At 39.2% G+C, this 26,045-nt stretch overlaps 3 protein-coding genes across 8 annotated transcripts in view; 2 read left to right on the top strand and 1 right to left on the bottom strand.

Moving 5' to 3' along the window:
• Positions 1-26,045, bottom strand: part of TBC1D19 (TBC1 domain family member 19) — a 156,658-nt gene that overhangs the window by 46,356 nt on the left and 84,257 nt on the right. For 5 of the 6 annotated variants that reach the window (XM_045881361.3, XM_045881364.3, XM_054508978.2 and 2 more), the window contains 2 exons: positions 18,106-18,180; positions 14,812-14,874 (listed from right to left, as the gene is read on the bottom strand). The exons of the other annotated variant lie outside the window; for it this stretch is intronic. In XM_045881361.3, coding sequence (XP_045737317.1) covers positions 14,812-14,874; positions 18,106-18,180 — 138 coding nt within the window. The remainder of the gene's footprint in view (positions 1-14,811; positions 14,875-18,105; positions 18,181-26,045) is intronic. 6 annotated transcript variants of the gene reach the window in all.
• On the top strand, positions 7,049-7,336 carry LOC123848660 (small ubiquitin-related modifier 2-like). Its single transcript, XM_045881366.1, has one exon. It carries the CDS (start codon positions 7,049-7,051, stop codon positions 7,334-7,336), a length of 288 nt encoding a protein of 95 aa, XP_045737322.1.
• On the top strand, positions 9,160-10,683 carry LOC123848659 (endogenous retrovirus group PABLB member 1 Env polyprotein-like). The gene has a single exon (XM_045881365.2). It carries the CDS (start codon positions 9,160-9,162, stop codon positions 10,579-10,581), a length of 1,422 nt encoding a protein of 473 aa, XP_045737321.1. The 3' UTR covers positions 10,582-10,683.

Below are 26,045 nucleotides of genomic sequence, written 5' to 3'. Positions count from 1 at the left end.
ATGCCTGAAACCACAGATAGTACAGAACCCTATATATATTATGCTTTTTCCTACATATACATACCTATGATAAAGTTTAATTTATAAATTAGGCACAATAAGAGATTAAGAACAATAATAATAAAGAAGAACAACTATAACAATACTTTGTAATATAAAATAAGTGGATATAGTCTGTCTCTCACAAAATGTCTTGTACTGTACTCAACTTTCTTCTTTTTGTGAGGATGTGAGATAATGAAATGCCTACGTGATGAGATGAAGTGAAGGGAATGATGTAGGCATGTGATGCAGCCTTAGGCTATTATTGACCTTCAGACTATACACCAGAAGGAGGATCATCTGCTTCTGGACCATGGTTGACTATGGGTAACTGAAACCATGGAAAGCAAAACTATGGATAAGCAGGTACCGTTGTACCTTCAAGGGTTAATTCTGGAACTTATTTCAAGAAATTGTTACCACTCTCATTTCAAACAATACCCTTACTGATTCTGTTCGCTGGAGGAGGCAGATTTGTTACCTGGCAAGTCCCTTTTACCACCACTAAAAAGCTTTTGTAACTGTAATTTGAAATTGACAATCCTCTTCTCTCCAGTCACCAAAGGGGATGAAATTGTCAACTTTACACTTTCTCTTTACACTTTACCCACACACTGAAGTAGAATAGTCAACATGCTATAAATCATGTCATTACTGATCTTTAGTTGATATTATAATATATATATTCATATATTTAGTGTTTCATGTTCAGGATTGAAATAACTAGCACAGGAAGGACCAAAAAAATTTAACAAGTTAGTTAAAATTTTTGCCAAGCAGTAGATATTTAGTTTGTTTGGTTTCATTTGTTTTATAACTGTAATACTGAGCAACATTAACTAATCTGTTTCCCTTAGGACTGAGTTCACAAAAAGGATCTATCACATCTAGACCTAAACTCGACTTAAGGAAATCTTGAACCCTGTACAATGACAGCCAATAATTCCTAAAATTAAGCCCTTAGATAAAAGAAGAAAGCTTCCTTCTCAACAATGAAAAAAAAAATAAAAAAAAATAGAACCTCATCAATGAAAAAGATTAGCATTTTCATTCAGTATCTATAGCATGGTATGCACTAGGATTAACAATGAGGACCAAAACACTATGGAATTTATATGGGAGAGACAATCATAAAATAATCAAATAAGTCATAATAAGAGCTATAAATAAAAGGTATGAAAAGTATTACATACTACTTTAAAAGCACATTTCAGATGGCCAAGACCTGGTTGTGTGTGTTTGTGTGGGGGAAATAGGGTGTAGGTCAGGGAAGGTATATATCAGGAAGTGATACTTTAGCTGAGAGCTGAGGGAAAAATAGGATTTACTTGGGGAAGACACGAGGGTAACAGTCTTTCACATCAAAGGAACTGTAGGTCTGATGGCCCTGAGGTAGAAAGGAAAACAGGGAACTTGAGGAGTGAAACAATCAGTGGTTGGAACACACCGGGCCGGAGAGTCAGGACAGGTAAGCAATGTGGCTGGGAAGGTGAGCCAGGCATGTAGGGTCATGGAGGCCCCATGAAGGATTTTGGTCTTTTTGGTTTTAATCACACAAGTGGCATGGATCGACTGGTGTTTTTAAAAGAACATTCTGGGCAATCAGATAAGAAAAAGAAGTAAAAGACATCTGAATAGGCAGAAAAAAACCCACCCAAATTGTCTTTATTGATAGATGATACTGAGACAGGGAAACTGAAGGGACCCCAAGAGAAAAAAAAATTTTTTTTCCCCTTTGCTTCTGTTCTTGCTAGGACCTGCACCCCTGCCCTACGCATGCCTTAATGTATGTCCTCCTCATAAGGGACGAAGATTTAATGATTTCTTTGGAGCCTGCCAGCACGACAGATACCATCTAAGGAATGACCAGGTGAGGCCATCATGTGCATATTCCAGACCACTGTCACTGAGCACCTTGACACTAAAACCTTCTGGCTCTAGGGAATAAGTGACTATGACGGACACCTGGACCCTGTCCTTGTTTTGACCAGTTCCTGGATGCCTGAGAAGACACGTGTACCAAACCACAATGTCAATAAAAACCCAGACCCCAAGCACAGGCTCTCTTGTTTCCTTTCTGAGGCTCCCAGACACTCTATCTGATCTGCTCACTCTCTACTCTTCCAATAAACTCTTCTTTTGCCTCCTGCTGGCTCGAGTTTGATTTCCATCCCGTGTGCAGCCAAGGACCCTCTTGGCTGATCCTGTGGGACACCTTCTGGGTCCTCAGACCCAGCTTGCCCGCATCATCTTGGCGACCAAAGGGACCCACAGAGGAACACTGGTATCCCCAGATTGAGTCTGCGAAGCACAACTTGGCTTTCGGGAACTGGTAAGTTCCTCCCCTGGGAAACAGAGCTGGTTTAATGCTGATGTAATTTTTGTCTCCGTGCCTCTCTGTTTTCTTCCTCCATTCTCCAGGGAGGAAGAGAAACTGGGAAAACTGGTCTGTGAACCTGCTCTTCTTACTCCCCATTCTCTCTGTGCTCTGAAACTCTTTTTACTCTGGCTTCCAGACAACTTCAAGGCTGTTAGTTGTCATGAGAGACCGAGTCACTCAGCTCCGAAGAAAAGGGACACTTGTTCCTTCCCGCTGAAAGGTGTTCTGAGGCAACTAAGGACCAAGGGAAGTATCAGAGATGATTTGAGACAGGTGTGGTCCCATAGAAAAACTTCCCCCCAACCATGGTAATTAATTTTTGGCTTACCCAGGGATGCACACAGAAGGACTGATCATCCAGTGCTGTGAGTCCCCATGGTAGTTTTAGACTGCCACTGGGACAAACAGACAGATAAGTGGGGAAGATAGGCCCCCTGGTTCTCCCCATAAGTAGCACATTCGATCTACCACATGCTTTCCCTAGAATAGAGTCTGCACTTCTCTTTCTCTCTCTCTTTTCCATTGCCAAGTGGCTGTCTCCTCACGGCAATTCTGGGACATTGGAGTAATGCTGGGGATTGGTGGCCAATCTTGTCAAGGACCAAAACTCTTAGAATAAAGAGTGGTCCTGGTGCCCCCAGTTGCAATGGGTTTTTGGCGTATAGGGATGAGACACACGGCATCTTATTAGATGAGGGAGAAATGTGGCAAGTTGGAATCTTTTGCACCCTTTTGCTCACTATGCCAGACCCTATCACTCCTCTACACCTATTTCTACCCCTCTGAATTTTCGCCTTTTTGGCCCTTTAAACTGTTCACCCAGTCATTGAGGAATTATATTGTCTGACCATAGTATTCAGCATTAGCAGGCTTCCCTATCCTTAACAGATTATCTTTCCTTTTGGTTTCTAGGAAACTCCATGACTTTGATCTGATTCATTTGGCCGGGGCCACTGTAGCCAATGACTCTCTCCTCTGCCTTAGATCTCTTGCATTCTGAACAATATCATCCTAGAATCTTTGCCCCAATCTGACTCCTTGCTTATGGTCCTAAATGGGGGCAAGAGTGAGCATTCCCACGGGTTCCCGTTTGTTTGTTATATAATTAGGCACAATTCATGCTGGAGAAGTTGAAAAAGAAGAAGCTAATATTATATTGTAATGAGGCCTGGCCCCACTATCACTTGGGGAACCAAGAAACCTGGCCTGCAAATGGGAGTTTGAATTACAATACCATTTTACAGCTTGATTTATATTGTAAGATGGAAGGGAAATGGAATGAAGTGCCTTCTGTGTTACCCTTTAGGGCCCTATATCAGGACTCTAAAGGACAATGTAAAGTTTGCGTGGCCTGAGTTCCTAAATCAGGGAGGCACTTACATCCTGGAACTGATTTGATGTTTGATCTGACTTGGGGGAAACCTACAGATCTTACTGTTTCATTGCTGCACTGTAGAGGAGGGAATGAGACCATGCATAGTTAAGCCAGTTAATTCAATAAAGTAAGGGAAGAAACTCAAAGAAAGGGTGAAAACCCAGCTCTCTTTGGAGGGTCTCTGATGGAGGCTTTCCAGAAGTATACCAGTACAGACCCCAATTCTCCAGAAGGGCCGTCACTGTTGGCTGTGCATTTTATCCTGCAATCTGCGGCAGGTGTCAGGGGAAAATGACAGAAGGCAACTGGTGGGCCCTGAACTCCTATGAACCAATTGTTGGATATGGCTTTTGCTGTTTTTAATAATAGAAACAAGGCAGAGAAGATGGACATGTTTGTCCAAAATAAATGCCATGCCCCACTTTTGGCCACAGCAATGGGGAACACACCACTCCAGGATCCCCATGTGTAGAAACCTACAAGGCTAGACTCTGGCAAAGCCTGGCTCACAAAAGGCTGGGGGTCCCAATCAATGTGCCTTCAGTAAGACAGACAGCCACTGGAAAAAGGATTGTCCCCACCTCAGAAGGAAGGTGGGTCCAGCCCCAAAAGCTTTGCTGGCCAAAGTTACAGAGGCCTGAAGGGGCCTGAGCTCTCCCTATGGCTCCTCCTGGACATCTCAACATAACCAAGAGCCTCAGGCGATCTCTGATGGGGCAAGTAAGGATACTGAATTTGCATTGGACACAGGAGCCACTTACTCTGTCCTGACTCAGCCTCATGGGCTTCTATCCCAGCACTCTTGTACAGTTACTGGAATAGATGGATGGGCACAGGTGAGACAACTGACTTGTCCAGTAGCTTGTGACATGGGCTGTCTCTTGCTTTCACACAGCTTTCTCCTGTTACCTGAATGCCCTACTGGGAGCAACTTACTGGGAGCAACTTACTTGCTAAGCCATAAACATAGGACTGACAGACCCAAATGTAGAGAAAACAAAGTTTATAATGGTAATGGGCCTAGACATGCAAGTGCGAAATAATATTTATGTGCCAGACAGTATACCGTCCCATATTACAATCAGAATAATGCCCAGTGTATGGGAAACAGAGGTTCCTGGGAGAGCCAATAATATTTCCTCCATTGTTATCTCCCTAAGACCACGGGTAGAATATTCTTGGAAAAGACCAGAGACCCAAGAAGGTATTCAGCCTCTAATTAAGAAGTTTTTGAAATATGGATTATTAACCCCTTGTAAGTGACCCTGCAATATCCCCATTCTACCAGTGAAGAGCCAAACGGGGAGTACTGCTTTATCCGGGATTTGAGCGCAATGAATGAGGCAGTGATCCCTATTCATCCCACAGTCCCTAACCCTTATGCCATAATGACACAAGTGCCTCCAGATGCAAACTGGTTTATGGTGTTAGACTTAAAGGATGCTTTCTTCTGCATACCGGAACACCCTGACTCCCCATATCCTTTTGCTTTTGAATGGACTGACCCTGATACTTGTGAGATCCCCCAGCTGACAGGATGGTGCTGTCTCAGGGATTCAGAGACAGCCCATATTTGTTTGGGAATGCTTTAAAAATGGAAGGGGGGGGGGTTTACAACAGATTAATGGAACTTTACTTCAATATGTGGGTGATATATTGATTGCCAGCCCTACAAAAGAAGATTCTGATGAAAATACAACCCTCACCCTTAACTTTTAGGACAATGGAGATACAGAGTATCTCCGCAGAAAACCCAGACTTCTAAGGAGAAGGTTCAATACCTGGGCTATGGCCTCACTCCAGAGGCACGGACACTGGCCCAGGACAGAAAATCATCCACACTGAATATTTTAGTACCACAAACAACAAGGCAGTTAAGAACCTTCTTAAGCACGCTAGGCTTTTGTTGCATTTGGATTCCAGGGTTTAGCCTTATGGCCAAACTCTTTTATAAAGCATTACAAGGAAGTGATTTAGAACCCCTGGAATGGAATGATGATTGCCACCAAGACTTCAAAGGTATGAAAGAAAAACTGAGCACTGCTCCTGTCTTGGGGCTCCCAAACCTGGAAAAAATCCTTCACCTCATATGTCTGAGAAAGGACAGGAATAGCCTTGTGTGTCCGAACTCAAAAACTCAAACCTGTTCCTAGCCCAGTAGCTTCTTTCTCCAAACAATTAGATCTGGTAGCAGAAGGATGGCCAGGATGTTTACCAGCAGTGTTGTGACTACCCACCTAGTTGGAGTAGCTAGCATATTTACTCTAGGAAAACATCTGGATGTCATGATCCCACATCAAGTCCAAGGGGTTTTAGAAGTCAAAGGGCATGAATGCTTAACAGGAGAGAGATTACTGAGCTATCAAGCCCTCCTCCTTGATACCCCTGATGTAACTAACCCTTCAGGTGTGTGGAGGCTTAAACCCAGCTCCTCTATTACCTGATGAAGGCAAGCAGGAGCTTCTAATCCACTCCTGTGTGGACAGTGAAAAATAAGTGTATTCAAGGAGGTCCGATTTAAAGGACAAACCTTTGCCCAATCCAGAGGCCGAATGGTTTACAGATGGAAGTAGCTTTATGCATGAGGGAACCAGAAAAATCGGATATGCTATTGTCAGCCTACAGGAGGTAACTGAGGCACAAGCTTTCCCTCCCCATACTTCGGCACAAAGGGCCGAACTGATTGCTTTAGCCTGAGCACTACAACTAGGTAAAGGGTTAAAGTTAAATATATATCCTGATTCTAAATATGGCTTCTTAATATTTCATGCCCATGCAGCCATCTGGAAAGGGGTACTATCAAATTCAAAAAGCTCCCCTATGAAACATAAAGGGAACATTTTAACATTATTAGAGGCTGTACAGCTTCCTTGGAAGGAGCCAGTTGTACATTGTAAAGGACACCAAAGAGACCAAACAATAAGGAGTAAAGGAAACGATTTTGCGGATAGAATAGCAAAAGGGACAGCAAGGAAGAAAGAGCTTGCTATACAGGTTTTAGCTTCCAGAAGGTCCTCTGCAAGAAAGAAGCCCAAACTATACTCCCTCTGAGGCTCAATGGGCCTTACAAAAGGGATCTGAAATCGATTGGGATGGTATATATTAAATAACAAATATGTACTCCCCAAGGCATTGCAATGGAAAATAACTGAGCCTTCTTCTGCCACTCCTGGGGCTGCTTGTGTGCTCGCTCGGTGTGGACCTGGCACCTCTTTGGTGAAGCGGCAGCTGAGGAGACTCCAGTGCTCGCCATGGCTGAGGAAAAGCCCAAGGAAGAAGTCACGACTGAGAACAACAATCATATTCATTTGAAGGTGGCGGGGCAGGATGGTTCTCTGGTGTACTTTAAGATTAAGAGGCATACACTACTTAGTAAACTGATGAAAGCCTACTGTGAACGACAGGGTCTGTCCATGACGCAGGTCAGGTTCCGATTTGACGGGCACCCGATCAAGGAAACAGACACGCCGGCGCTGCTGGAGATGCAGGATGAAGATATAATTGATGTGTTCCAGCAGCAGACAGGAGGCGTCTACTAGAAAGGGAACTCGCTACTTTACTCCAGGACTCTGTTCCTCCAGACCAAGAAGACATTCTCAGGTAGAAAACCACAATCTGGTCCCACCACACCCTGACTACTGCAGTATAGTTTTCTCTGTTCTTTCATTTTCCCCTCCCCCCTTCCCTTGTCTTTCATTTTCCCCTCCCCCATTCCCTTGGTGGACATAAAGTAACTATATATGTGCACAAGCACAATTGCCCTTTTTTTTTTTAACTAAATGGCCAATGGTATGTTTTGATTGACATCAAATGGAGATGGGATAGGGGAAAATACTGGTTCTGTGAGAATATCCCCTCTTTCCATTTGTGGCATGCTCAGTCAGCTCTTACCTTTATATTCCAGCAAGTTGTTTTGCTTTCACGGTTTAACAAAAAAAGAACAACATAAAAATCTTTGCATACCTTGTTTGACTGGAGAATTTTAATGTTCTTCATCTATCATTGTAAAACCAAGGACAATTTTATAACTTTTTTGTATGTAGCCGTTACATGTAAGATGATCTGTCTTTAAGTGGGGATAAATTACTCTAAAAGAAATGAATCCTAGATTGTTTTCCTTTCAAGTGTCTTGTTGTTTAAATAAACTTCTTGTTTAAAATGAAAAAAAAAAGAAAATAATTAAGCAAATACATGACTCCACTCACTTTGGTAGAGACACTATGGAAAATCTATTGCCCCAAGTATTCAGAGGAAAGAATCTAGCCAAAACTCTAAGAGAAGTTACCAGGGCATGTGATATTTGTGTCAGAAATGACCCAGGGTCCCATCCTATGCCTCCCCTCTTAATTAAGCCAGTTCAATATAGAGGCACTTACCATGGGGAAGACTGGCCAACTGACTTCACTCAAATGCCACCCTCTCTGGGATAGAAGTATCTGCTGGTTTATGTGGATACATTGACAGGGTAGGTAGAGGACTTCCCTATTAGAACAGACAGGGCTTTAGAGGTTTCTAAGATCTTATTAAAGGAAGTCATACCTAGGTTTGGACTTCTCTGGAGTCTGCAAAGTGATAATGGACCCTCTTTCGCTGCTAAAATAACACAATTATCAGGGACCCTAGGGATCTGCTATCAACTTCATCTCTCATGGAGGCCTCAATCTTCGGGAAAAGTGGACAAAATGAACCACATCTTTAAACGAACTTTGGCAAAACTCTGTCGAGAAACTCATGAAACACGGTATAAGCTGTTGCTGATTGCTTTACTCAGAATAAGAGTAGCTCCAAAGGGGAGTCTTAAATTGAACCCCTTTGAAATGACATATGGAAAATATGACCTTTTCTCACTGCAACTTTATGGTTTGCTGAGGAAACCAATCAAATTTTAAAATACATTCCTAGTCTGGGTAAAGCACTAGTCTCTCCAAAAGTATGGAAATAAAGTACTTCCAAACCCCACTGAAGACAAGCAGTCTGTGCCAATGCCACCAGGGAGCAAGAGACCATTAAAAACATGGAAAAGGGGGTCACCAGAAGATCAGCTTGAACCAAGGTGGGAAAGGGCCCTATCAGCTTTTACTCAGCACCCCTACAGCAGTAAGACTTAAAGGTCTCTTGAGCTGGGTTCACTTGTCCAGAATCAAACCTATCTCTCCTGAGTCTCTGCAGGAGCCAACTTTGATACCACCTCCAAGGGAAGAAGGGGACACATATGCCTGCGAGCCTGTCAACGAATTAAACCTATCTTTTCAAGAAAATACCTGCTACAGTGTCTACCTGGAGCTCCCAGCATCCACCCATGCCTGCGAACCTGAGGAAAAGACTAAAGTTGCTGCTCTGAAGGACCAATAAGTAAGGCTTGATGGCGCTTTTAAAATCTTTCACTTTTCTAAATTTGCTCTTTACTTACCTATCTCTAGGACAAGCTACTGGCCCCAATTTATTTTTGCAATGGGCTCAACACTACGCTGACAGTTTACAGAAAAGTTCCTGCTGGATTTGTGGCCTCCTCCCTTTGTCCAGCACCTCAGGCCTCCCGTGGTGGGTTTCTCCTTTACAAGGCACAGACTGGCATTACTTACACCAATATATAAAAGATATGGTTTTCCAGCCAAATACAAGCATATATAGGGACATCTCTATCACTAACGGCAATGTTTCTTGTTGGCCTATGGTAAATATTACCTGGAATTCTCCAGGCCATAAAAGACCTTTTTCCTACCCCCAGACTGCCAAAATCATGACTGAATATGCCAACTCTAAGACTGAAAATAAGAAAGCATTGTGGGGAACAACTAAGCCTAATAATATGAGATATACCGAGGATGGTTATTTTCAAGTATGGGATGAATTTATGTGGCTTACTCCTACCATAGGCCAATTAAACCAGAAAGCTCTTTTATGTTGGGAGCAAAGAAATCATACCTATGATGCCTGGCCTAATAGCACCCGTGAATTAGGATGGCTCTCCCGAGGAGCTTGTACCCATATCATTGTTTTACAATCAACTGACTGGTTTGCTACTGATTGGATAAGACGACCAGGCATCAGATGGTTAGCACCCAATGGAACTCAGTGGCTATGTGGCACAAATTTGTGGCCTTGGCTACCCCCTGGATGGATAGGGCGTTGTACCCTGGGTTTTCCCTGGATACAAGGGAGATTGCGTAAAAAATTATCTATGCCTGCAAATTATCCCCATCTACTCCATCGCTGGACACGGTCAGTCTTCCACTGGTATGATCACCTGTTAGGTATTTTCCTGCCCCAACTGGGAATAGAAGACATAATCTGGCACATAGAGGCCCTCACAAACTATACCAAACACGCCCTTAATGATACTATGCATGCACTCAGCCTGTTAAATTCTGAAGTTGCATTAATGAGAAAGGCTGTATTACAAAATAGGATGGCCTTAGACATAATAACAGCAGCTCAAGGAGGAACCTGTGCTATCATTAAGACTGAATGTTGTGTATATATCCCAGATAACTCAGCTAATGTATCTAAACTTTTATCAGACATGCACAACCAAATTGAAGCAATGTCTGACTCCTCTAGTTCCCTCAATGACTGGATTTATTCCTGGTTTAGTGGAAATGGATGGTCTTGGTGGAAAAAACTTCTTTTAGTAGTAGTAGCAATAGTTCTGCTAGGGCTTTTTCTTTGCTGTGGGAGCTACTGTTGTTGCATGTTCTGCATAAATATGTCAGAAAAATTATCAGAACGGATATTCTCTAGGAGGCGTTCTATTTTAATGATGAGGCCTCATGAACATCTTTGACAATCTACAAGTAGGGGCCCTTCATTTAATTGGGATTTTTATGCATTCCAATAGGCAGGGTCTACAATCCCTTTCAGCCTGAAGAAGCTACAGAAGATGAGACCTTCGCCCTTCAACACCCCTTAAGAATATGAGAATGAAAATCCCATAGCAGGGAATGAGACAGGGAAATCGAAGGGGACCCCATGAGAAAAAAAAAAAAAAAAAGTTTGGCTTTTTTTTTTTCCTCCTTTGTTTCTTTTTCTGGCTTCTATTCTTGCTAGGACCTGCACCCCTGCCCTACACATACCTTAATGTATGTCCTCCTCATAAGGGATGAGGAGTTAATGATTTCTTTGGAGTCTTCTAGCACAACAGATACCATCTAAGGAATGACCAGGTGAGGCCATTATGTGCACATTATAGACCACTGTCACTAAACACCTTGATGCCAAGACCCCTGGGCTCCAGGGAATAAGTGACTTATGATGGACACCTGCACCCTGTCTTCATTCTGATCGGTTCCTGGATGCCTGAGAAGACACATGCACCAGACCACAATCATCAATAAAAACCTCAGACCCCAAGCAAAGACTCCCTCTTTTCCTTTCTGAGTCACCCAGATACTCCATCTGTATCTGCTCTCTATACCTTCAATAAACTCTGCTTTCACCTCCTGCTGGCTCATGTTTGACTTCCATCCTGTGTGAAGCCAAGGACCCTCTAGGCTGGTCCAGTGGGACCCCCTCTGAGTCCTCAGACCCGACCCACCTGCATCAATATGAACTTATATACATAAAAATCCTAAAGACTCCACCAAAAAGCTGCTAGAACTAACTAATCAACCAATTCAGTAAAGTTGCAGGATGTAAAACCAACATCAGAAAACAGTTGCATTTCTTTTTTTTTAAAAGATATTTATTTATTTGAGAGACAGAGAGAGCATGAGAGAGTGGCAGAGGGAGGGGGAAAAGCAGACTCCCCGCTGAGCAGGGAGCCCAAAACAGGGCTCAATCCCAGGACCCTGAGATCATGACCTGAGCTGAAGGCAGACACTTAACCGACTGAGCCACCCAGGCACCCAACAGTTGCATTTCTATACATTAATAACAAAACAGCTTAAAAAAAAACACCCAATAATTCCATCTTACAATAACATCCAAAAGAATAAGATACTAAGGAATAAATTTACCCAAGGAGGTGAACGATCTACACTGATAAGTATAAGACTTTGATGAAAGAAATTGAAGAAGACACAAATGGAAAAAAATCTCCGTGTTCATGGATCAGAAGAAATAACATTGTTGAAATGTCGATATTACCAAAAGCCATCTACAGATTCAATGCAATCCCTATCAAAATTCCAATGGCATTTTTCACAGAAACAGAAAAACCGATCCTAAAACTTGTATAAACACATGAAGGACTCTGAATAGCTACAGCAGTCTTGAGAAAGAACAACAAAGTGGAGGCATTACACTTCCTGATTTCAAAGTACACTTCAAAGCTACAGTAATCAAAACCTTATGGTACTGGCATAAAAACAGACACAAGAGATCAATGGAACAGAATCAAGAGCACAGAAATAAACCCCTGCATATACAGTCAACTCATATTTGACAAGGGAGCCAGGAATACTCAATGCAGAAAGGATAGTACGTCAATAAATGGTGCAGGGAAAACAGGATATTCACATACAGAAGAATGGAATTAGACCCCTATTTCACATCGCTCACAAAAGTAAACTTAAGATGGATTAAAGACTTAAATTTAAGACCTGATCCATAAAACTCCTAGAAGAAAACATCAAGAAAATTTCCTTGACATTGGTCTTGGCAGTGATTTCTTGGATATGATGCCAAAAGCACAAGGAACAAAAGCAAAAATAAATGAGACTCCATCAAACATGAGTCTGCTTATTTGTTTGCTGACTTGGTTGAAATATTTTACAGAGGTTCCTTTCTCTCACAGTGTGAAGCCTCTGATGTGTGTCAGAGGATGCAGCCTTGTGGGTACAGTCACTCCTCGATGACACAAGTTTTAGCAGGGCTCTCTGTAATCCTCTCTCTCTCTGACCTCTCTGCTAAGCTTTCTGCACCCCCCCCCCCCTTTTCACAACCAGACGTTCGGCTCCACTAACTGCCAGGTGATTGCTCTACTGTTTTCAACAACATTCTCAGGTATAAATTGTACCACAGTCGGATACAATCAAATTTTGAATCCTTCACAGAGGTCATTTTTGAGGCCAGTCTTTGAAATTTGTTACTATCCAGGCAAGGCTCTTCCCAGCTGTCTCCTTCTCTGGTCTCTCTGGTAAACTAGGTGGCTTGTAGTTTTAGCTCGTTACTCTCATGAAGCTAATTGTCTCCTCTTAATTGCCTATCATTAAAATCTCCATTGTTTTAGAGAAGCCCATTAAACTTGAACTTCCCACATTCCACTTAAAGTCAGTTCTTTGTGGACAGCTTCATTGGTCGCTTTTCTTATGTCCCTGGACAAAATCTCTGAGTCACTGCTCTGGAGCTAGGAGTAGGACTATGGCCCACTTCTGATTTCTGAGGACACTGGTTGGGGACAGTAAACTTTTGGTGTTCTCAGCTTGCCTCCCCCAGTGAGGAACTGCCACCCTATGAGCAAATTGGGGTGAGGGAAGTGGGGCCCCAGTATTCTCAGCCTATTGAGAGCAGGTAGAGCATTTGGGGCAGAGGCCTACCCTATGAGTGGAGGGCAGGTGGAAGAAGGGAGCTTCTGACTTGGCAGCAATATTCTGGAATTTAGCAGCTGCAACAAAGAGCTAAAGGATATGAGAAATACTGGCTACCTACACCTTCTATAGAGCTAGTGTAGCCCTTGACTGGAAGTTAAAGGGAAAGGGAACCCCATCTTCTTGGTCACACTCAGATGAACTGAAGCTTCTGTCTTGTTGATCTCGGGGTGAGGGGAAGGAGAGAGTGTGTCTTGGCTCAAGTGCCACAGACTGTTCTTACTGGGGATTTAGTAGCTTCTCTTGAATAATTTTTTTTTTTTTTCTGATTTGATGTATGACCTTAGGACCATTTTCAGATACTTAAAATATTTTTGTTTTTAAAATAATTTTTCACCAGTTTTTTGCTGGGGATGGTTCCATGCTACCATTCCAAAAGTGCTAATATCCACTCAATTTTCTTAAGTTTAGAGGTCATCAGTAAAATAACATTAATATATAAATGAAATGTTAACTTTACCCATATATTCAGAATTTTACTGATTACTAACAATTAGACACTGGGGTATATATACTGGTGACATAAGTAAATAAACTTTCAGATTTTTGTATTTTCTAAATTTTAATTAATAACTGACTTTACATTAAAAATGGAATTTTAAATCCTTACTATTTTTTAAAATAAAAAATTAATCACATATGTGAAATCATTAAAATCCTCTTAAATTTGTTTCTAGGGTTATTTCAAATTTAATTTTATCAATAAAGTCTTTGGATTTCAGTGCTTTGAATGAATAATTAAACTTTGAGAGATTCTTTTTTAATTCTTTTTCTTAAACAGATGCATACTACTACCACTATTACCAACAGAAATCTGTTAATCCAAACAACTGGAACTGATTTCTATTTACTCAAGCTGAAATTACTACGTGGAAAGTAGATATTTTCACCAGGACATTTATATTGACACTCAAAATAAAATTATTAATATATATGTGTGATCTTTTAAAAAAGAATATCATCTAGGCAATTCTATATAAATTACACATTTTCTATTTATGATAAGATGTTTTAATTTTAGTAGATACAAAAAAGACTTAGGTAAGGACCCAAACATCTACAACATCAGCATATGAGATGATCAAAGAATAATCAAGACACCTCAAACTGATTTCAAAACATTTAATTATTTATTCAATACTTTTTTTAATAGAAAAGTGTCATGTAAAATGCTTTTTCTAAACATCTTGGGATGGCTTAAGTATGTATTTAACACCCAGTTTAAGAATCCGTGCCTATACCTCTCCTAGTCATAGCAAATATGACCAAAAGAAACAGTCCAAACACTCATTTGAGAACTGTTATTCTCCCACCCAATTCCACGTAAGAACAAAAGTTAACCTTATTCTAAACTTAGAATATTTGATAAAAAACAAACATGGTTTAGATTTCAGGAGGATTCAGTTAAAAACAGAGATATCTCCTAAAGTATGATGAATTAGAGCACTTAAAACAAGAACATTATATGTTTTGATTTTTCAACTTACCTGATATAAATAATCTTCAAATACAAAATAATAATCATCATTGCTTGCTGTCAACTTCACATCCTATAATTAAAGGTAGAGAGTACTGAAAAGAACCTAAAGGAATATGTCTATAGTACTACGACATAAATGCATTATTTAGAAATAACACTGTAATGATTTTACTTATGTATGATTAGAAATGTCTCAATTAGATTTCATCACTGCTATAAATTTACTTGACTAATAATATATATACATTACTGGACCTCAAATTGCCCACAACTTTTTAGGTTCTGTTAGTAATTCCTTATTATTTATTTTAATTTTTATCTTCTTTTAATCTAATATTTAAGTGTTTTAAAGTTGGAAAAGCAGATGCAATCATAAGATCCAGAAGAAACCATAGCAAGGCCCCAAATTACTGTTCCAAAATCATCCTCTACTGTTCAAGTTCACATTCTTGCCATTCCCTTGAAATACCAAACATCTTCCACACCATTGTGATTATTCATTTGCAAGTCATTGCATATTGCCCCACAAACAACTGTTTATCTTCAAGAAGTCTACAATCTCACCACAGAAATATGGGAACAATTATAAAGAAATATTAAAGAAATCCAAGATAATATTGCTCAATCTACGAATTTCAACCAGGCCGTTGAGTATAGTAGCAATCAAGGGAGGATGAAATGAATTATGGATGATTCTGGAGGTAGTGAATATGTGCTAAGTCTAGAAAAACTTAAAGACACAAATTAAGAGAAAAGAAAGGGGTCAGTCTTCCAAGTCAGAAGACAATATGGGTAGAAGCAGAGATCGTGCATTCTCAATAGAGATGATATTACCTCTAAGGGGGTGAGAATTAGTTCGCCAAGGCCAAAAAATTTCACATATTACAGTGGTTTATAGGCCCCCAAATCTTACTCTTTGGTATTTAATTTTTTTATGTTAGAGAAAAATTAATTTTTGTCTTCAGGGAGCTAATGATGAAGAAAAGGTTGAGAAACACTGGTATAAACTGTCAGGTCATAGTAAGTGGTGCAAAACTGTAGAAAGTGTGGATACAAGGCAACTTTGTGGGAAAAAAATACAGTCTAGAGAAAACAAAAATTATTGAATAATTTGGCTTAGGGAGGGTTTGGTGATGTTCTAAATTTAGTATTGCCTTGTTCCATCCATTCCTTCAACCACTAACATAATTTTACTTTATTTTCAGTTAAATTAAAAATTAGTCTTTGCCATAGGAAGCTGTAATGAAACTTCAAATAATTTTTTTAAATGCCCATTCTCTCCAAAGCTGACTTTAATAACATTTGGAGTTGCTCCAAAAAGATCAGCGAAGCTCAACACACACAAATCAGGAACAACCAGAGACAGGTATCTTCCTAAAAATATTCAAGCTGTGGACTGTCAGGATTGATTCTACTAAAACTTACATTTAATTTTTCAGATACAAACTGTTTACCTCTTCCTTTACTGATTCAAACTGAAATTCATCTTGGCAGCAAAGAGAATTCTCATGCTAGCCCTCCCTGACTTTCTGAACTTCCCTTGTGAGTCTTCTTCATTTGAATAGAAAAATGGTTGAAAGGCATGAAAGCTCAATAGATCTCTTAATGCTAGTGCTAAAATAATCCCCTGAGCACAACTGTTTGACCCCAGTTAACAATAGTACCTGTGATCCAAACCTATGTAAAACTTCTGAGAGAGTCAAGACTTAGATTCCTGTAGTGAATAGTGATTTAAAAAGTACGGTTGTGAAGTTATCTACATTCAAATCTTGACTTTGCTACTTAATATGTGAATTTAACTAATTTCTCTAATCTTTCTTTACTTCAGTTCCCTCATCTGTAAAATGGTAAAACAACAGTACTTCCTATTTTGCTATAACACATGTCAGTACGTGGCTGGGGGGTAAGGGAACGATATCTGCTATAACATGGAAATTGTGTTGGTTCACATGCAACTTTTCTTTTAATAGGGGTGCCAAAATGGCAAGAGTAGAATTACAACCTTCAGCAAGAAAGGAAAAATGCCTTCAGCTCAGCTGCTGCACAGGCATGAGCCCTTATAATTGCATTTCAAGAAAATTAAAAACAAATGACCATATGAGGAGCTCCCTCTCCAGACAGGCACACCCCTGGGCCACACAACTCCTAGGTTCTTCCTCTTGTGCCCACCTTAACAGCAGCCCCAGGGGCCCAGTGTTACCACTCCCACCTGCATTCTGTTAGCATTTCTACTTCATTATATTTGTACATTTTTAATAGCTCCTGCAGGAGCAGCCTGCCGGCTATCCAATTCATCTTCCAAACTATCAATAATTGTTTTTGTTCGTGCTCCGGTTACAAAGTTGCAAAAGCTACCCCAACACTATTTTTCCCATAAGCTCTATTATCTTTAATGTATGATTTTACTGAATGTAAGGCTTTTTCCCAGGAAAAAAAAAAGGTGCATTTATCTATAAATGATACCTAAATGCTGGTATCTGATACTCTTAAGGTAGTTTTCAGGATTAAGGACAATCTATGTGAAGAGTTTGGAACACTGTATGGCACATGGTAGACAGTCATTAAATGCCAGGTGTTGTTGTTATTAACCTTGGTCACGTTCCACCCATAAAAATCTTCAGGTCCTCAACCTGTAATTTTCTCTCTCCCATTTCTGAGGCCTGAAATAATATGCCCTTCTTCTCTATCTTACAAGTCCTAAATTAAAAATCCAAGTCTTTTGAATAGCCCAATTATTAATCCAGAATCAGGCATATCCTATATCATGCTTATACTATCTACATCTCAACTCCCAACTCAATATCAGATGCCTAGAGACAAAAACTCAACGTATTCCTATCATAAACCTTGAGATGTGCTTGACCAGATGTCTAAAACTACAAAAAATTAAAAATAAAAATGAATTCAATACAAGAGAATAAGCAAGTTGGCCCTAAAGAATCATGAGATAAATAAGATAAAAATATTAGTCTGATTTTGACTCTCAAAAATATAGTCTGATTTTTCTTTCAGTTGCATTTTTATTCGGTTTGTGTGGAAATGTTTATCATTCTTTTAATCAAAAATGGGAGTATCAGGAAAGAATCATGAGGACAGCTTCAAAGGGAAGGAGGATAATATTGACTGGAGACTACAAATTTTGAAAATGAACCTTACCTTTACAAGTACAAAGATCACTTACAATTATTTTTCAAGGTTAACACGTATCATCATACAAAGCACAGGTCCTGTATGTTAAAGACTCACAATAATTGTTTAACGATATTACTGAAATGAAAAAACTATGTACACCTTCACTTACTTTATAGATTAGACTGTCCACCAAAAGGTCATGCTGTATCACATTGGTCTTAAGCTGCTCATAATATAAGATATCCTAGATTTAAAAGTAAAACAAGCAAACAAAATTAAAGGTCAATCAGATTTATAAAGTCAGCCTCAAATTTTAATAAGTAATAATCATTAATACTATCATAAACACCAAGAGGACTTCATTTTATTCACTTCTATATTCTCCATGCCTGGCCAATAGTAGATACTCAATAAACATACCTAATCCCATCACTTAGGATAAGATCTGGGCACCTGGTGGGTATTCAATCAACGTTTGCTAAACCGATTAACCATTATCTAACTTTAATATCAAATACAATAATATTTATTAATTATTAGATGCCAGAAACTGTTTTATTAACCCATACATGGGTTAACTCATTTAATCCCATACCAACAAAATAAAATAGCTCAGTGATTATTATTCCCAATTATATTTGAGAAACAGATCCAGAGAAAAAAGCAACTTGCTGTCCAAGGCCACAAAGGTAGTAAGATTTGATCCCAGGAAACCAGGCCCTAGAACCTACACAAAAATCCAGAAGGTTTTTTGCTTTTCTAATATCTAAATTATTATAAAATAAAAAGGTTAAAGATCCTAAATCATCCCAGCTAGTAAAAGCAATCACATAGTGGCACGAGCCAAGCTATTCATGCTGTTTGACAAAGTCCAAGTATGGGGGACGATCCTGAAAACAGGAGACTCCACAGCTGGCTCCTGCTATTCTCTCTCATTTTGTTTATGGCAATCTTTATAATTGTGGGAATATTTCTGGGCTGGCTCCTGCTATTCTTTTTCATTTTATTTATGGCAATCTTTATAATTGTGGGAATATTTCTGGGGTTTCATGATAAAGTGACTACTCATCTTAGTTACGCCTATCTAAGCAATCATAATGAAACTAATTCCACGAAGAATTAGTTTCTATAGAACAAAATAACAAGACGGTCACGCTCTGTCTAGCACCTTTCTCTTTGTGTACTGTTTTTTAGTTTTAGCGAAAGCCAATAAGCAGAAATCAATAAAGGTCATGTTAATCATTGCAAAGGAAAAATGAAAGAAGGCTATGGCTGTAATCCAGAAAATGATCTAAGATTTGGAAAAACAAAAATATCCTAACATATAAATAAAGTTCCTCCGAGGCTGTCAGGAGGAGATGCTTGCAACCTAATCCTGTGTCTGTGTCTCCTCATTCTCCGACGCCGTCCTTTCCTACGAGACCCACCCCGGCTGGAGCTGGACTCCGGCAAGTGGCGCCCAACATGTGGGGCTCGACTAGGTAAGCCTTTCTACAGGGACGGATAGGACTCTGCTCATGGGTACTGCAGACCCCTCTGTGAAGGAATACAGAGTTAAGAGTGAGCAGAAAGACAGAACTTAGAGAAGCTATGGGCCATAAGGAGTCAAAGGAACGACGACTCTTTATTGATATTATTAAGCATATGATTGACAAAAGAGGTGTTAAGGTTACTCATGCTCAACTGGCTAGATTTTTTACCTTTGTAGAGACCTGTTGCCCTTGGTTTCCGAAAGATGGTAGTCTCGATATTAGAACATAGAACAAGATAGGGGAGGAAATGTGGTTATACTATTCTAACCATGGTCCTGAAAATGTACCCGTGGAGGCATTCTCTTTATGGGCATTGTTAAGAGATATGTTAGATCCTATGCCTAGCTCACAGCCTTTACACAAAAAATTACGGGAGACACATAACGCTGCCCCCACTGAAGAGACACCTCTATTACAAAAATCAGCCTCTCAAGTACTGGTAATAAATGAAATGAAATCAGAAGATGAGGACAAAGATAATAAAAGAGTTGAAGGGGGAGACAATCAATTGTCCTCCGAAGATGAGGTAGCCCTTGAGGAGGAGGCTGCTAAATATCATGAACAAGATTGGGAACTTTTTGCAAACGCCACAGCCCCTAAATGCGGCTCTGTGATTAATCTACATAGACAGAAGTTCCACAGAACAAGGCCTTAGTTCGTAAAAAACCCTTGCCACCTATTAAGAATATTGGCTTTAAGGGAGCAATACAGGAGGTCTTGCGAGATGGGGATTTAACTTTTAAATGTTTTCCAGTGACTTTTGATGATGAATGGGACGAAACTCAGTGGGAACCACTCCCTTATAAGGTCTTAAAGGAACTAAAAAAGGCCTAGACGCCCTGACCATATGGAGGTGGTCACGGCATGTGTAGGTCCCCCTCATGCTCTCTTGGTGCAAGGTCATGGCCAATTACAAGTAAACAAGATTAATCATACCTATTATGTATCCTGTTCAAAATGTATATTAACTAATTGCATTGATCCAACTGTTGGACCAACTGTCTTTTTTTTTTTTTTTAAAGATTTTATTTATTTATTTGACAGAGAGAGACACAGCGAGAGAGGGAATACAAGCAGGTGGAATGGGAGAGGAGAAGCAGGCTTCCCATGGAGCAGGGAGCCCGATGTGGGGCTCGATCCCAGGACCCTGGGATCATGACCTGAGCTGAAGGCAGCCGCTTAACAACTGAGCCACCCAGGCGCCCCCCAACTGTCTTTATAGTTGTTCATCAACCTCCTTATGTAGTGTTACCTGTAAAATTAGAAGAACATTGGTATGATGATCCTGGCATGTATACGATTCAACTTGTAGATAAAGCCTTATGCCACCCTAAGAAATTTATTGCAGCACTTATATTAGGTATTACTGCTCTTATAGGAATCATAAGTTCTTTTGCTATATCTACAACTGCTTTAGTACAGGAAATACATACTGCACATCATGTGGATAGATTAACCCAGAATATTTCAACTGCACTTTATTTGCAGGAACAAATAGACAAGAAGTTTGAGGCACGATTAAATGTTCTAGAGGAAACTATATTATAGGCAGGAAATCAAATTCAAAATCTCAAAACTCGGTTAACCACTAGATGCCATGCACAATATAAATGGATCTGTGTCACTCCCCACCATTATGATTCCTCATCTGTCCCTTGGGACAACGTCAAAAATCACCTATGGGGAATATGGAGCAATGATAATGTATCCTTGGACTTAAGCTCCTTGCAAGAAAAAATTAAAGACATTAGTTGGGCACATGCGTCCTCAGCCACAGCCTCAGAAGTTGCAGATTCCTTTCTTGCCACTTGGCAGAAATACACCTCCACTACTGCCTGGTTTCCATCCCTCATCAATCTAGGTATATCAGCACTAATTATTATCTCCCTTTTGTTTCTCTTTCCAGTCTTCGTCAAATTACTAAGTAGAGGAATAAAACAAATTCATTTGGAATTGAAGACTTTGCAACTGAAGGCCAAAAATAAAAAAGGGGGAGATGGCGCGAGCCAAGCTACTCATGCTGTTTGACAAAGTCCAAGTATGGGGGACGATCCTGAAAACCGGAGACTCCACAGCTGGCTCCTGCTATTCTCTCTCATTTTGTTTATGGCAATCTTTATAATTGTGGGAATATTTCTGGGCTGGCTCCTGCTATTCTTTTTCATTTTATTTATGGCAATCTTTATAATTGTGGGAATATTTCTGGGGTTTCATGATAAAGTGACTACTCATCTTAGTTACGCCTATCTAAGCAATCATAATGAAACTAATTCCACGAAGAATTAGTGGAATTCTTGTTATACTTGTTATATATTTATATATATATAAATAACAATAACAAGACGGTCACGCTCTGTCTAGCACCTTTCTCTTTGTGTACTGTTTTTTAGTTTTAGCGAAAGCCAATAAGCAGAAATCAATAAAGGTCATGTTAATCATTACAAAGGAAAAATGAAAGAAGGCTATGGCTGTAATCCAGAAAATGATCTAAGATTTGGAAAAACAAAAATATCCTAACATATAAATAAAGTTCCTCCGAGGCTGTCAGGAGGAGACGCTTGCAACCTGATCCTGTGTCTGTGTCTCCTCATTCGCCGACGCTGTCCTTTCCTACGAGAGACCCACTCCGGCAACATAGCATATGAAGAAGTCAGGTTTTTTTAATATTAGAATATGATCCCATAACACCATAAAATCTGATTAATGGTACATAGTGAAAAGATTAGGCTAATGTTTAATTTAATAGAGAGTAAGACATAGAAGATAGAGAGGGGAGATGGAAAGGAGAGAAAAAAGGAAAAAGGAAAAATAGGGAAAGAGGGAAGGAAAGAGGGAGGAGGGATTTGAGACTATAATCCAGTTAAGCATCAGGTTAATAGTTGGTCAGGCATTCAAAATATAGAATGAAGGTAAGGATCAAGGGGATAATAGTTGTCTTAAAGACAGATGGAAATATCATCTCATTGCTTTAGCTGGCTCTTGTGTTCCTCCCAATGCCTCCAAACATCTTCCAGGCACTTTCAGCCCTGGCTTCTGCCCATCTGCAAACACTGCTTGGCTCCCCAGGTACACACCAATCTGTAAGACTCTTTCTGAAGACTCTGCCTCAGACAAGGAAGAGGTGAGGGGAAGGGTCATGTGGGACAAAGAATATCTGTTGTGAATAGCTGCCTTGGCAGGATGGTGTCCGACCCTATGTTTCCTGAAATATGATTTCTTAATCTGGAAAGATGCTTAATGCACAGTTCTTTGGTTTGGGTCAAAGTGCTCTTTGCCTAAAGATAATCTGGAGATTTACTGGCTATTTTTAGTCATTTTAATTTTAATAAAAAGCCTTATTTTGCTCTTATTTATGATGTTTTGATTTCTTAACTAAGGCAAAATTATTTTATTTTAACTTCCATTGTATTTATTGAATCCATTTCTCTCACTAGAATAAAAAAAACATTCTTTTTTTTTTTTTAAGATTTTATTTATTTATTTGACAGAGAGACAGATAGTGAGAGCAGGAACACAAGCAGGGGGAGAGGGAGAGGGAGAAGCAGGCTTCCTGCTGAGCAGGGAGCCCGATGGGGGGCTCGATCCCAGGACCCTGGGATCATGACCCGAGCCAAAGACAGACACTTAACGACTGAGCCACCCAGGCACCCCATAAAAGAACATTCTTAAAGACAGGAACAGTACCTAATTCAAATACCAATCCTTGACAACTGACAAAGAGCCTAGTATTATACTTTAATGTTTTCTAGCAAACATTAGCATGGAAAAGCTGGTAAGTTTAGAGGTATGCCTCTTTTAAAAAATCAAATAAATTTAAAATCACAAACTGATATGTGACTATTAAAGAAGTAAAAGAATCTAAAGCTGGATAAAGAAAAAGGTAATAATCCTTCCTTTTCCCATTCTGCCTTCCCAAAGAAACTAATGTTATTTGTATTTGTAACATTATTTATAATTTGTATTCTTCTATAACTTTCTCCATGCTTGTGTAAATATATGCTTATATGTAGGGGTTTTAGTTGTCATTTTTTAAACATAAACTGGAATCATACTATACTCATTATTCAGCTTCTCTAACTTAGCTATATAGCATGGTCATCCCTCTATGTTAATAGGTATACATCTATCTTTCTTCTTGATAGCTACATATGCTTTATATTTTTAAAGCTCTGCCATAGAGAGATCACCATTTATTTAATCATTCTCCTACAGATAGATATGGAAGTTGCTTGTCACTACAAGTAACACTGTAATAGATATCCTTATACACATGTGCTTTTGTATCTATGGGATACACTGGCAAAGGAAGGAACATGGGCTGAAGGTTTTATATATATATATATAAAAATATATATTCTAATATATATATATATATATATATATATATATTAGCTGGACTACAATTTGCCTGATCATTTTCCAAAAATCATCAATTCAAATTCCCACCAGCAAGACATGAGAGCAAAAACTTACCTATATCCTCACCTCTTTTAATTTTCTCATGGATGAAAAATATGGTCTTACTGTTGTGTTAATTTGCACTTTCCCAAATATCAATAAAGTTGAACATCCTCTCATATGCTTATGGGGCATTTGAATTTATACTTCAATGATTTGCCTTTCATAACATTTACCTATTTTTCTATTAGATTTTATTTATTTTATTAATTTGTTGGGCTATTTACAGTGAGGAATTAACCCTTTGTCATTTGTATTACAAATACCTTTTCTTCAAAAAAAAAAAAGAAGTGTTGTTTGATTCTTATTTAGGGCATACACTGACAAATTTTTTAAAAATTCCTTATGGCAGGGCACCTGGGTGGCTCAGTCATTAAGCATCTGCCTTCGGCTCAGGTCATGATCCTAGGGTCCTGGGATCGAGCCCCATGTCAGGCTCTCTACTCGGTAGAAAGCCTGCTTCTCCCTCTCCCACTCCACCTGCTTGTGTTCCTTCTCTCGCTGTCGCTCTCTCTGTAAAAAAAAAAAAAAAAAAATCTTTAAAAAAAATAAATAACAAAATAAAAATTCCTTACGGCTTTGGGTTTTCTTGCTTGCCTTAGGTAAGGCTATCCTACCACATGTTTATACAAATATTTTTCTATTTTTTTCTAAAATTGATATTTTTTATTTAAATACTTATAATCTACCTGAAGCTTATTTTTATATGTCATAAGCAAAAGGTCTGTTTTCTTTCAGGAAGATGGTTAATTATCAGCATTATTTATTAAATAAACCATACATTTCCAATTGAAATAAAACTTTATTACTTCTCTATCAGAAATGGACTGATACAGCGGGTAGAAAATCAGTAAAGGATAAAGTTGAACACAACACCATTAACTGGATATAATGGACATCTATACATTACTTCATCCAACAATAGCAGAATATACATGCTTCTCAAGCTCACATGGAACATTCACCAAGACAGACCAATTATGGGTCATAAAACATCCTAAACAAATTTAAAAGAATGAAAATCACACAACATCTGCTCTCAAATCACAATGGAATTAAACTAGAAACCAGTAACAGAAAGATAACTGGACAATGATTAAATACGTGAACATTAAACAACATTCACATGGGTCAAATAAGAACTCTCAAGATAAATTTAAAATATTTTGAACTAAATGAAAATGAAAACAACTTGTGAAAATTTGTGGGATGCACTGAAAGTAGTGCTTAAAGATAAATTTATAAAAGCATTGAATGAATATATTAGAAAACAAAAATCTAAAATCAATAATCTAAGTTTCTACCTTAGGAAACTAGAAAAAGAAAAGCAAATTAAATCCAAAGTAAGCAGAAAAAAGTAATCATAATATTTAGAGCAGAAATAAATGAAACTGAAAACAGAAAATCAGTAGAGAAAAATCGTCAAAACCAAACTGGTTCTGGGGCACCTGGGTGGCTCAGGCAGCTAAGTATCCAACTCTTGGTTTCAGCTCAGGTCATGATCTCACAGTCATGGGATCGAGCCCCATGTTGGGCTCTGCACTCAGTGGGGAGTCTGCTTGAGATTCTCCCTCCCTTCCCTTCTACCCCTCCCCCTCTCACATGTGTGCATGCACGTGCTCTCTCTCTCTCTAAATAAAATCTTTAAAAAAAAAAGCTGGTTCTTTGAAAAGATCAATAAAGCTGATGAACCTCTAGCCAGGCTAACTAAGGAAAAAAGATGACACAAACCACTAATATTAGAAATGCATGTGAGGACGTCACTACTGATCCTGTGAACATTAAAAGGATAATAAAGGAATACTATAAAAACTGTATACCCACAAATTTGATAACCTAGATGACATGGACCAATTATATGAACAACACAACTTGCCAAAATTCACACAAAAAGAAACTGACAACCTGAATAGGCCTATAACTGTTAAAGTAATTGATTCAATAATGGATAACCTTCCAAAACAGACAGTACTAAGCCCAGAGGGGTTCACTACCAAACGTTTAAGAAAGAAATTCTACCAATCCTCTACAATCTCTGTCAGAAAACAGAAGCGGGGGAATACTTCTTAACTCATTCTACAAGGTCAACATTACCCTAATACCAAAGACAGACAAAAAT

This window comes from Mirounga angustirostris, unplaced genomic scaffold (assembly GCF_029215605.1).
Source record: "Mirounga angustirostris isolate CCGP_5_RB_7025 unplaced genomic scaffold, mMirAng1.0.hap1 SCAF_2, whole genome shotgun sequence".
Classification (NCBI taxonomy): domain Eukaryota; kingdom Metazoa; phylum Chordata; class Mammalia; order Carnivora; family Phocidae; genus Mirounga; species Mirounga angustirostris.
Note: the sequence above shows the minus strand (reverse complement) of the source record. Positions and strands in the feature narration are given on the sequence as shown.